We start from the raw sequence: 13,540 nt of genomic DNA on the forward strand, positions 1-13,540 counted from the left end.
CAAACAGTGGCCCTGCCCCTGGCCCGGCTGGTGACATCATCAGTGACATCACTGATGACATCACTGATGACATCATCATAAGTGTGTGTGTTTTCCCAGGATGGCGAAGGCATCAATGCTTTTTATACATGAGGACAGAATTCAAAATATTGTCAAAAATTCAGTTTTTGAGATACAATTCTGAGATTTTACACACCTCAACTACTGTGACAGCAAAACTTTGTAAAAAAAAAACATGACGTTTGAGAATTTGCAGTAGGTGTTTACAGTACCGTTTACAGTAGAACATTTTGATGTACCGTGGGCTCAATTGATAAATCGAAAATCTGTCTGAAAATTTTGTGTAGGACAGTCTACCGATACAGATGCTGAAGTTTGGTGTCCTTTGAAGGAAAAATGTGGGAGGAGTAGGGTTTCATTAGTTTTACAGCTTTTGCAGTTTTGTGGTCTTTGGACTTCATAATTTGCCATAGGTTGCAACTTGCAGTGTACAAAAGTTTCTCCTCACTTTGGCCCACATTTGGGTGAAAGTTGCAAAGCTGTAGCACGTATGCTTGATTTGTTATGAATTTTCAAAGTTTGAAACTTTAGACGGTCGCTGTAGCGCCACCATCAGGACTATTGGCGCCAAATTTGCGTCGACGAAGTTTGGCATGGGATTGGACCTTTGTGCAAAGTTTGGTTTATTTTCATGCATGGGAAGTCAACTTCCCGGGAGAAGAATAATAATATTGCCAAATACAAACAGTCATACAACAGTGTGGACTAATCATAATAATAATGCAATAACTACACTCACTACCATGTACAACAGATGCACTAAAGTCCATGTAGGAACATTATTAGTGATTTTTTTCATAACAAGGATTTAAAATAAAGCGCCTCACTGCGGTTTAATAAAGTCATACATTCTGCCCAGTGTAAAGTCACTGAGATTCCCACACAAAAACCTAATTTCAATATTTAATTTAAAGTCCCTGGAAACCAAAATCCACAAAAACGTTCTAACTATGTTATTTAGGGGCTTATGTTAGTAATTGTGTCCCTCAGAAATTATTATACATTACTTTCAACCCAAAGCCTTAAAATCGACACTTTTCTACAAGATTGTACAAAGTACTTCCTCATTGAAGAGAGCAGTGCGCGAGGTGCTAAAATGCAGGAGCTTATGACGTCATAAGCTCTATATAACCTTTGTACACGCGCGCAATCCGCACCCACCCTCCTTTTGTCCGTTCTTTGCCCCCTCAGCGCTTGCTCAGTGTCTGTGTGTCTCTCTCCCACTCTGTGTGCGAGCGCTATGCTTCTCTCTCTCTCTCTCTCTCTCTCTCTCTCTCTCTCTCTCTCTCTCTCGACTAGTGAGAGAGAAGGCAGCATAGCGCTCGACACAGCCTGGTGACGCGAGGTTACTCACACAGACACACACACACACACACACACACACACACGCAGCAAGTCTCTCTCGCTCCCTCTCCGAGCAACGAACACACGCACACACACGCACGTGTGTGTGTGTGTGTGTGTGTGTTCGACACACCACTCAATCTCTCTTTCTCCGTTTCCCTCCCCCCCCTCTGTCTCGCGCTCTCTCTCTCTCGGAGACCTGCTGCAGACGGGACACGCCCACACAGTCCGCGGGAGAAAATACACTCTAAAAACTAATTGATTCTCATGACTTTTGGCATGCCTGTCAAACCTAAATTTATATACTTTGCAACGTTCATCATCGTTCAAATTTGGCTGGTGGCTTATTAACATAGGGTCCTGTGATGTGATGAACTCAAAATGCTAAATAATAAAGAAATATTTCTGGTTTCCAGGGACTTTAACATGGAAATGGTTGAGATTATGGCAGATTAAAATACTTATTGTTTTATATGTGCATTTACACCTCAAACATTTCTCATTCATTTTCTTGGTCTCATTATGTTCTACTGCTGTTCATGCTTCATATTCTCCATACTTATTAATCATCCAATTTCACCTTAATAGATTCAAGATTCAAGATTCAATACCTCCTATTGGTTCTGTAATGTTTCATGCTCCCTTTTGAATCTATTCTGGTCCACATTCTATTTTCTCTTTGACTCTCAATGACTCAGTTTCCCCACAGATCTCATTCAAGTTTCATCTAGTCGTTCTGTTTTAACTTAATTATGGAAATCATTTGTTTGTGCTAAAATCAATGGGATCACACTGAAACCATACATTTTATAACTATACAGGATTGGATTGTTGTCTTGTATCTCTGAATGTTTTATAGACATATTTCTGCATGCATATTTTAATGTGTTCAGTTGGAATTTAACAAAGGATTTCCCTTTTCTTTCTCCCCTCAGCCTCAATGATGTATCAGTATTTTGTGAAAATAGTCCCGACCATCTATGTGAAAGCAGACGGAGAGGTGAGTCTGTGTTGAAGTGAGTCTGTGTTGAAGTGAGTCTGTGTTGAAGTGAGTCTGTGTTGAAGTGAGTCTGTGTTGAAGTGAGTCTGTGTTGAAGTGAGTCTGTGTTGAAGTGAGTCTGTGTTGAAGTGAGTCTGTGTTGAAGTGAGTCTGTGTTGAAGTGAGTCTGTGTTGAAGTGAGTCTGTTGAAGTGAGTCTGTGTTGAAGTGAGTCTGTGTTGAAGTGAGTCTGTGTTGAAGTGAGTCTGTGTTGAAGTGAGTGTGTTGAAGTGAGTCTGTGTTGAAGTGAGTCTGTGTTGAAGTGAGTCTGTGTTGAAGTGAGTCTGTGTTGAAGTGAGTCTGTGTTGAAGTGAGTCTGTGTTGAAGTGAGTCTGTGTTGAAGTGAGTCTGTGTTGAAGTGAGTCTGTGTTGAAGTGAGTCTGTGTTGAAGTGAGTCTGTGTTGAAGTGAGTCTGTGTTAAAGTGAGTCTGTGTTGAAGTGAGTCTGTGTTGAAGTGAGTCAGTGAGTCTGTGTTGAAGTGAGTCTGTGTTGAAGTGAGTCTGTGTTGAAGTGAGTCTGTGTTGAAGTGAGTCTGTGTTGAAGTGAGTCTGTGTTGAAGTGAGTCTGTGTTGAAGTGAGTCTGTGTTGAAGTGAGTCTGTGTTGAAGTGAGTCTGTGTTAAAGTGAGTCTGTGTTGAAGTGAGTCTGTGTTGAAGTGAGTCAGTGAGTCTGTGTTGAAGTGAGTCTGTGTTGAAGTGAGTCTGTGTTGAAGTGAGTCTGTGTTGAAGTGAGTCTGTGTTGAAGTGAGTCTGTGTTGAAGTGAGTCTGTGTTAAAGTGAGTCTGTGTTGAAGTGAGTCTGTGTTGAAGTGAGTCAGTGAGTCTGTGTTGAAGTGAGTCTGTGTTGAAGTGAGTCTGTGTTGAAGTGAGTCTGTGTTGAAGTGAGTCTGTGTTGAAGTGAGTCTGTGTTAAAGTGAGTCTGTGTTGAAGTGAGTCTGTGTTGAAGTGAGTCAGTGAGTCTGTGTTGAAGTGAGTCTGTGTTGAAGTGAGTCTGTGTTGAAGTGAGTCTGTGTTGAAGTGAGTCTGTGTTGAAGTGAGTCTGTGTTAAAGTGAGTCTGTGTTGAAGTGAGTCTGTGTTGAAGTGAGTCAGTGAGTCTGTGTTGAAGTGAGTCTGTGTTGAAGTGAGTCTGTGTTGAAGTGAGTCTGTGTTGAAGTGAGTCTGTGTTGAAGTGAGTCTGTGTTGAAGTGAGTCTGTGTTGAAGTGAGTCAGTGAGTCTGTGTTGAAGTGAGTCTGTGTTGAAGTGAGTCTGTGTTGAAGTGAGTCTGTGTTGAAGTGAGTCTGTGTTGAAGTGAGTCTGTGTTGAAGTGAGTCTGTGTTGAAGTGAGTCTGTGTTGAAGTGAGTCTGTGTTGAAGTGAGTCTGTGTTGAAGTGAGTCTGTGTTGAAGTGAGTCTGTGTTGAAGTGAGTCTGTGTTGAAGTGAGTCTGTGTTGAAGTGAGTCTGTGTTGAAGTGAGTCTGTGTTGAAGTGAGTCTGTGTTGAAGTGAGTCTGTGTTGAAGTGAGTCTGTGTTGAAGTGAGTCTGTGTTGAAGTGAGTCTGTGTTGAAGTGAGTCTGTGTTGAAGTGAGTCTGTGTTGAAGTGAGTCTGTGTTGAAGTGAGTCTGTGTTGAAGTGAGTCTGTGTTGAAGTGAGTCTGTGTTGAAGTGAGTCTGTGTTGAAGTGAGTCTGTGTTGAAGTGAGTCTGTGTTAAAGTGAGTCTGTGTTGAAGTGAGTCTGTGTTGAAGTGAGTCAGTGAGTCTGTGTTGAAGTGAGTCTGTGTTGAAGTGAGTCTGTGTTGAAGTGAGTCTGTGTTGAAGTGAGTCTGTGTTGAAGTGAGTCTGTGTTGAAGTGAGTCTGTGTTGAAGTGAGTCTGTGTTGAAGTGAGACTGTGTTGAAGTGAGTCTGTGTTGAAGTGAGTCTGTGTTGAAGTGAGTCTGTGTTGAAGTGAGTCTGTGTTGAAGTGAGTCTGTGTTGAAGTGAGTCTGTGTTGAAGTGAGTCTGTGTTGAAGTGAGTCTGTGTTGAAGTGAGACTGTGTTGAAGTGAGTCTGTGTTGAAGTGAGACTGTGTTGAAGTGACCAGCCGTCAAATGAAGAGAGTAGCATTTAAATGTTGTTTACTGGAAGATTGTTTACTTGTTTGACACTAAGAAAGAGTTTCAAGATAACTCACCTCAATCCTGAACAACAGCAGCAGCACAGCCGGACTCACCAACGTTATATCAAACGTTTTTGAATTCAATTGAATTGCCTGCCAACCGCCGGTTAAAAAAAAAAAAAAGCTATACAATGACATATTCTGTTTGTATGGTGTGGTGCTGTAAGGTGTGGTCAGGTGTGGTGCTGTAAGGTGTGGTCAGGTGTGGTGCTGTAAGGTGTGGTCAGGTGTGGTGCTGTAAGGTGTGGTCAGGTGTGGTACTGTAAGGTGTGGTCAGGTGTGGTACTGTAAGGTGTGGTCAGGTGTGGTGCTGTAAGGTGTGGTCAGGTGTGGTGCTGTAAGGTGTGATCAGGTGTGGTACTGTAAGGTGTGGTCAGGTGTGGTGCTGTAAGGTGTGGTCAGGTGTGGTACTGTAAGGTGTGGTCAGGTGTGGTACTGTAAGGTGTGGTCAGGTGTGGTGCTGTAAGGTGTGGTCAGGTGTGGTACTGTAAGGTGTGGTCAGGTGTGGTACTGTAAGGTGTGGTCAGGTGTGGTACTGTAAGGTGTGGTCAGGTGTGGTACTGTAAGGTGTGGTCAGGTGTGGTGCTGTAAGGTGTGGTCAGGTGTGGTACTGTAAGGTGTGGTCAGGTGTGGTGCTGTAAGGTGTGGTCAGCTGTGGTGCTGTAAGGTGTGGTCAGGTGTGGTACTGTAAGGTGTGGTCAGGTGTGGTGCTGTAAGGTGTGGTCAGGTGTGGTGCTGTAAGGTGTGGTCAGGTGTGGTAAGGAGTTTGACGTTGCGGACATGTTGCAAATGGACTGTGCCCTCTCCCCGTGCAACGCCCAGCCCCCCCCCCCCCCCTCACGCACACATGCACACACACTGATTTAACCCCCCCCCCCCCTTCCCGTGCTGCTAAATTGGACTTGAACGCACTTTAACATTCTGTGCACTAAACTAGGCTTTAACACTTTCATTAGCACTTCAACATACTGTGCTGCTATGCTAGCTACCGGATGTGACCTCACTTTAACATGCATTTTAATATTCTGGCTGCTGTTGACCGTCTTGATTTTATGTATTTTATGTTACTTGTTCTTAGCAGGGTTTTTTTTATTTTATTTTATTAGTACTATATTCTTGATTGTTGTCTTCTCTGGGTGTTACTGCTACGGGCTGGGGGGGAACACCATTTCGCTTTTTTATGTATGCAAGTATGCAAGAGAGTGACAAATAAATGAATGTTGAATGTTGAATCTTGATGTGGCGTTGCTTCTCCAGGTGGTGAAAACCAACCAGTTCTCGGTGACCCGGCATGAGAAAGTGGCCAACGGGCTGATAGGAGACCAGGGGCTGCCCGGCGTCTTCGTCCTGTACGAGCTCTCCCCCATGATGGTCAAGCTCACAGAGAAACACAGGTACCAAACACAGCAGGTAGCCACATCACTTTAACGCACTATGCCATGGAATCAGATGTTTGTGGGTAATGTAAGTGACACGGGTGTCCGGGTAGCGCAGCGGTAGATTCCCTCCCGACCACCAGGAGGGTCACAGGTTCAAGCCCCCATGTTACCTCCGGCTTGGTCGGACATCCATACACGTACATTTAGCCGTGTCTGCGGGTGGGAAGCCAGATGTACAGTCCTGGTCACTGCGCTAGTGCCTCCTCTGGTCGGTCGGGGTGCCTGTTGGGTGTAGAGGGGAACTGGGGGGAATATCGTTTAAAATAGGCACAGCAGAAACATCAGATACGTTCAACCAGCATGTTTAACTACGCTATATATATTTAAAGGCTAACTATGGCTTTTGAGGTGTGTTGCTGAAGGATTCTGGTCAAAATCTCCACATTTGAGACTAAACTGTTAGAATTCTACACACTATGCGCGGATGAGCTTTTATGCCATCCTAATCCACGTGTATGCATGAACCGTCCGTCCGCCATAAATCCGCGCAAATTATTTCATTGTATTTATAGATCTGCGCCCGCCATGCACCCGACATTTCACAACGCTATAAAAGGAGCGAACTTACAGTTTCTGCTGCCGTTGGTGCGATCGCTGCAGTCCAAGACTCCAAATAAACTTCCATGCTGTATTATGTCCAGTCCACCACTTGCCCTCATGTAGTTTACTCGGCTAACGCTATAGCTTTAAGTTTAGTTTACTGGATTGCCTCATTGTATGGGAAAATACAAACACTGAACATATAAAGCTGAACAAATGTCTTAGGGTTCATTTACCCTTTAAAGAGAAAACACATTTAAGCCATTGAAATAAGATTTTGTGCATTCCCAAGTGTCTCAGTTTATTACCAACTCAGTTCATATTAATTCTCTCTCTTTCTGTGTCTCTGTCTCTCCCTCTCTCTGTCTCTCCCTCTCTCTATCTATCTCTCTCTCTCTGTCTCTCCCTCTCTCTATCTCTCTCTCTCTCTCTCTCTCTCTGTCTCTCCCTCCCTCAGATCGTTCACACATTTCCTAACAGGAGTTTGTGCCATTATCGGAGGCGTATTTACAGGTCAGTCCACTAAAAACTCAGTAACTCTGAGGACATTTTAAACCAGACTCAGTCAGTATGTTTACATGCACAGTTAAGTCGAGCTATGGTTGTAGCTTGATTAGGCTATTTACTCAGACTACTGTCCTTTCATTTCTTACTGTCTGAAAAATGCAGTGTCAGAATATTCAGAGGAGGCAGTCTTGCTTGAAATCCCATCGTCTTTGGTGCAGTACGCTCTACTTTTGAGATACATCCTCTTTTGAGATACATCCTCTTTTGAGATGCATCCTCTTTTCAGATACATCCTCTTTTGAGATGCATCCTCTTTTCAGATACATCCTCTTTTGAGATGCATCCTCTTTTCAGATACATCCTCTTTTGAGATGCATCCTCTTTTCAGATACATCCTCTTTTGAGATGCATCCTCTTTTCAGATACATCCTCTTTTGAGATGCATCCTCTTTTCAGATACATCCTCTTTTGAGATGCACCCTCTTTTCAGATACATCCTCTTTTGAGATGCATCCTCTTTTCAGATACATCCTCTTTTGAGATGCATCCTCTTTTGAGATGCACCCTCTTTTGAGATGCATCCTCTTTTCAGATACATCCTCTTTTGAGATGCATCCTCTTTTCAGATACATCCTCTTTTGAGATGCATCCTCTTTTGAGATGCACCCTCTTTTGAGATGCACCCTCTGTTTACGTTTTATGCGTTCGACTTCCAGATCAAAGCCTGGCACGGGGACTTTAGCTCATGCGCTGATCGCCTCGTCCAGTTCAAGTCCGACTGGCCTGTATACATGCAGGAGTAAATCCACTCCCAATCGCATTATCTGGGTGTGTTAGTCGGACTTTTATAACTTCGATTTCAGTCGAGCTAACATGTTTACATGTATTTCAAAAGTCCGGTTTTAGGCGGACTAACGCAATAATTAGATTTTTTTTAAGTGCATGTAAACGTACTGACTGTTTAACTTTGACCTCAGGAAACAGAACTCGTACTTGACCTCTCCTAACTGTCTGCTCCCTGTGTGCTTCAGTGACCTCTCCTAACTGTCTGCTCCCTGTGTGCTTCAGTGACCTCTCCTAACTGTCTGCTCCCTGTGTGCTTCAGTGACCTCTCCTAACTGTCTGCTCCCTGTGTGCTTCAGTGACCTCTCCTAACTGTCTGCTCCCTGTGTGCTTCAGTGACCTCTCCTAACTGTCTGCTCCCTGTGTGCTTCAGTGACCTCTCCTAACTGTCTGCTCCCTGTGTGCTTCAGTGGCCTCTCCTAACTGTCTGCTCCCTGTGTGCTTCAGTGACCTCTCCTAACTGTCTGCTCCCTGTGTGCTTCAGTGACCTCTCCTAACTGTCTGCTCCCTGTGTGCTTCAGTGACCTCTCCTAACTGTCTGCTCCCTGTGTGCTTCAGTGACCTCTCCTAACTGTCTGCTCCCTGTGTGCTTCAGTGACCTCTCCTAACTGTCTGCTCCCTGTGTGCTTCAGTGGCCGGTCTGATCGACTCGCTCATCTACCACTCAGCCAAAGCCATCCAGAAGAAGATAGAGCTGGGCAAGGCCTCCTAACAGCGCCGCCTGCTGGCCGCCGAGGTGCAACACACACACAGAGACACAGACCAGAGAGAGAGAGAGAGAGAGGTGGAGGGACAGACAGGCAGGGAGAGAGAGAGAGGTGGAGGGACAGACAGGCAGGGAGAGAGAGAAGAGTCTGAACAGTCTTTGCCTCCACTCTCTCTCTCTTCCCATTCAGATTGAATGAGAAAAGTACAAAAAGAAAGACAGAGAGAGAATGCTTTTGAATTGTTGAGGTTTTCATTCCTCTCCTCCAAAAAAAGCACTGAAGAGGAACTTCCCGGCCGTGTTTTACTCTTTGAATTTACTCTCCACTGTTTTATCAACAACGAGAAGAGAAGAGAAGAGAAGAGAAGACATTTGATCAGCTCCAGTCTGCAGAAGCTTCTTCACAGAGAAACGGAAATATCCTAACATTTGTTAAAAATGTCAATGTGGCTTACGGATGAAATGTACGTTGAAAACGCAGCGGATCGAACCCTGGTCGCCGGTATGGAAGGCGGACGTAATACGCCCATCCACCACCCTGACCACAACGCTCTTACTGACCACTTTTTTTTTTTCAATGTCACACTACTTCCTGTTTATAGTCGTGTCTCCTCATTTGGCTATGGTCTCATGGCGTCGATTTCAGAGGGTACCCAATGTGTTGACATATGCAACTTTCATGCAACTTGTGTTGAATTAGGCTCAATTTAATATTGTGATACTGTCCTGCAAAAATATCACAGTGTCGTTAGAGTTGCTCGGTTGGATTTTATTTTTCCCAGGGGGAAATATTTTGATATTCACAAATATCGCAATATTTGATATTATCGAATAGCACCCCAAGCCTAATTTCAATGCTCAAATCATCTTTGTCAGCATTGGCAATAGATATGAAAAGTCATTGAAAAAAATAGTCGTCTGAAAGCCTGCAGTGTGAACGGAGCTGAATATTCTCGTGCTGCAACTAACAATTATTGTCCTTATTGATTATCTGTTGATTACTTTCTCCACCAATCGATTACTCGTTTGGTCTATAAAATGCCACAAAATGGTGAAAAAAAGTGGTTCAATTTTTACCCAAAGCCCAAGATGACGTCCTCAAATGTCTTCTTTTATCCTGACCACAACACAAAGATAATGAGTTTACCGTCATAGAAGACTAAAGAAACCAGAAAATATTCACATTTAAAAAGCTGGAATGATCCCCCCCCACCTTAAAAATGTGTTTAAACTGTTAATCGATTATAAAAACTAGTTGATGATTAATTTTCTGTTCTAGAATATTCTACAAGCCAAATTCCTTCTGAGAATAGAAAAGTGTTCACATTCAAGTGTCCGGAAAAAGAAAAGGAACATTTTACCGAGACACAAGCAAAATGTCTTCTGAACGTGCTCAGAAGACAGGCGGCTCTGCTTCTCCTCATCTGCTGTGATATGAATGAGTTTTATTCCCAAATTAAATACAGCCAAAGACACTCCTGTTGACAAAATGATTGACCACATGAAAGCAAAAGGTTGGTGCTTTGTGGAGGACAGCAGGTGACACCACTCCATCATCAGCTAAGCAGACACTTCTCCAACACTGGATTGTATTTTAGAGATAACAAATGATAACAATGTAGCGTTTTGGAAATGAACTCTTCATATGATTTTACCTCTTATTCTTTCTGCTTTATTTAAAGGGACAGTTCACACCAAAAAAAAAAAAAAAAATCCTCGTACCTGTAGTACTATTTATCCATCTAGAGTTTCATGTAGGAGCTATTTTATTTCGACCGAACTACACCGGCCAACCGTCTCACCACGCAGAAAGAAGCGTGCTAACGTCACAGCTACGCTAACATTACAGCTAAGCTAACGTTACAGCTAAGCTAACGTTACAGCTAAGCTAACGTTGGAAACATGCTTCCTTCTGCATGGCGAGATGGTTAGCGGGTGTAGTTCGGTCACAAGAAAATAGTTCCTACAAGAAACTGCTCACAACAAGGTTGTGGATTATCTTGAGTAACCGGGTCATGATTTCTGGAAAGAGACATTACTGTTAAGTTGTTGTTGTTGTTTTGTTTTGGCACTTTGAGCACCATAAGCCGAGTGCCATCCAGTTCCATTGTATTGGAGAGGCAGACATCTCTACAGCGGATATCTCCAAGGCCATATCTTACGCCCAGTGCAAAGTGTTATCCTGTGATAGTTTCTACTTTCTCCAAATCTCCCTTTTTCCCTTTTAGTTACCACTGGGTCGCTGAAACACATCCTTTGATGTACTGACCCAGTGGTCATTAAAAGGATTTTTTGTTGTGCTAGAAACTAGCAAAGATAATGCTTGCACTTGCCCTTGCACTTTCACTGGGCGTAAGATATGGCCCCAAAACTCAACAACTCACACCCAAGTGATCTCTAGATGGATAAATAGCACTACAGGTAAGAGGAAAAATATGTATTTTAGATTTTGAGGTGAACTGTCGCTTTAAGCCAGTTAGAGTGTATATACTGTACAGATGGATCCTCCAGCCCTGGCTTTGAGACGGCACACTGCAAGACGTGGAAAGCTGTCAAGTGAATTGATCTGATCTGTCGAGCTTAAATCGTGATATTTCTTAGTCAAACTATTGCACTGCCCTGACGGACGATCTGATGGTTTCAGTCTGTTTCAATTGGAAATATGACTCCGTTCAAGAAATCATCATAAAACAATGAAGAACATCTGGAAACTCACTTTTTCCACGTCAATTTCACGTTTACCAAGTAAATGTCCTGAAACAAGTTAGATTCTCCTGAGGGAAAAAAGTAAAAAATAATCTGCCAGTGCAGTGAGATTATTTCACTAAAAATAAATAAAATTCGCTTGATGAGTCCGGAGACGAGATGCAATAACTGAACAAGTCTGTGAGTTTTTGCTGCCATGTCGGGCTGCTTCTATTTGACTTTTTCTGTATCTCAAACTGTAACTAAAACAAAACTTTTTCTCTTGTATTCTTTGGGATGCTGTGTGGGATCATGTATCTCCATCTTGGCTGTTCAAGGTCCCTGCAATGTTTCATGATCCCAACCAAATGAATCAAACTGTGGGCGGAGCTTGTTACATCAATGGAAAAGTTCCAAAGGGATTTGTCTGAAGTCATTAGATTTGAAAGCCGATCTTGGATTCCTACCGTTTCTCGTGTATTTTCACCCAAACGAAGTGCCGGTGGGATAAAGCCCAACATCTGGGACTTCCAAGTCAAATGATAAACATTAAGTGTTACTGCTTTATTAAAGATGAATGTGATCATTTCCAGGTCTTGAAAAAATGTCTGGAAAAGTATGAAAAATGTAGTTCAGGTCCGATACACACATAATTCTAGCTTTTATGTTGTTGTAGAGCCACTCTGAGTCCACAGTTTGTGTTGATTTTGGTTGATTTACCCAGCCACTGTCGGCATGCATTATATCACATACCCTGCACAAAAATCATGAACATAATAGGGTCTGCCTGGAAAAATTTAGTTTTAAAATGGAAAGCGTGTGACCCTGCCAATCATCTCACATATTCTGATATTTGTGGCTGTGAAGGACGATCTGCATCTATAGAGTGATATGACCGAGTGAACACAGGCAAGATGTCCATCTGTGTAAATCATATTGAACACCAGACAAAATCTTCCAAACAAATCAAGGTCTGGAAAAAGTTTTTTTTTTTTTACGAGTAGGAACCTTGAATCTGTGAAAGAGAGAGGTGTGTTTCTGTCAGTCTGGGCCAGGTACAGGGTTAAGGTTAAGGTTAAGGTTAACCAGGTACAGCCAATCTTAGCCCCTTTCTCAACTGTTTTTTGGGCATAAGACGTGATCATCTCCCCTCCACAGTCCCTTATGAGACTCGTGCTGCTAAAATCCCCAAGCAGTCGAAATTGGAGATGCGCGGTTTGAAAGCTCCATGCTGCTAATAAATAACTTTAATATACCAATCCTTCTTCTGTCTTGTGCTGTTGCGCCCAGCCATCATAGTGCTCCACAGCGCCCCTCTGGTGGGAAGAACACACAGAGAAAGCACGGTGGCCATCTTGGCATTTGCGGATTTTTTTTTATCACCGGCACAGAATTCAGATAAAAAGAGGCACTTATTAGCAGCATGGAGCTTTCAAACCCCGCTGTCGAGAAGCAATGAACCCTTCTGCTTTGCTAGGTGGCTTTGACATGTTTCTGTGACACTTGTAAATACGTGCATATCTCCAAGTTCCACTTCTTGGGAGTTTTAGCAGCGTGAGAGTCTACCGTCTCGTAAGGGACTGAGGAGGGGAGATGGTCACGTCTCATAAGGGACTGAGGAGGGGAGATGAAAGGGGCTAAGCCAAATCTTGGAAGTGTTCTGGTGATACAGAGATCAGGCATTTTGATGGACACTTTTGTGGTTAATTATGGCCAAGAATGATTTATTTTGAAGTTGCTTCTGCAGACTGGGTGATGCAGGTTCAATGAGACTTTCTGGTGATTGGGTTGGTTGGGCGGTTGTTGCACCTTTTAACATCTAAATCAGGGGCTGGGGTTTTGCGTGTGTATGTGTGCGTGTCCGTGTGTTGGAAGTTGATGGGAGAGTGTGTGTTGTGATGACATTGGATAGCCACTTGTGTGAGTGAGTGAGTGTGTGTGTGTGTGTGTGTGTGTTTGTGTGTGTGTGTGTGTGTGTGTGTATGAGAGAGAGAGAGAGATGTATTTATATTTTGATTGTCCTCAAACTGTTTTTAAAATGACAGAAAATAAATGTTGACTACACCAGCTGTGACTGTGTGGCTCACTCATTTGTCACAATCAGAATCACCTTTATTGCCACAGTATGCAAGATTATATATGAGGAATTTGTCTTAGTGTCATTATGCAGCAGAGCGGTCATGACAATATTCAAAGATAAAGACATCGGAAAACAACAAAAAGACAATCACAACATTGCAAGCGCAGTC

At 43.1% G+C, this 13,540-nt stretch overlaps 1 protein-coding gene across 1 annotated transcript in view; it reads left to right on the forward strand.

The window, feature by feature from the left end:
* Positions 1 to 13,270, forward strand: part of ergic3 (ERGIC and golgi 3) — a 38,420-nt gene extending 25,150 nt beyond the window's left edge. Inside the window, exons 9-12 of the mRNA XM_083661622.1 lie at positions 2,340 to 2,404; positions 5,829 to 5,965; positions 7,008 to 7,063; positions 8,533 to 13,270. Coding sequence (XP_083517748.1) covers positions 2,340 to 2,404; positions 5,829 to 5,965; positions 7,008 to 7,063; positions 8,533 to 8,612 — 338 coding nt within the window. The 3' untranslated portion in view covers positions 8,613 to 13,270. The remainder of the gene's footprint in view (positions 1 to 2,339; positions 2,405 to 5,828; positions 5,966 to 7,007; positions 7,064 to 8,532) is intronic.
* The last annotated feature ends 270 nt before the right edge of the window (positions 13,271 to 13,540 follow it).

This window comes from Poromitra crassiceps, assembly GCF_964638095.1.
Source record: "Poromitra crassiceps genome assembly, chromosome: 27".
In the NCBI taxonomy this organism is placed as follows: Eukaryota; Metazoa; Chordata; class Actinopteri; order Beryciformes; family Melamphaidae; genus Poromitra; species Poromitra crassiceps.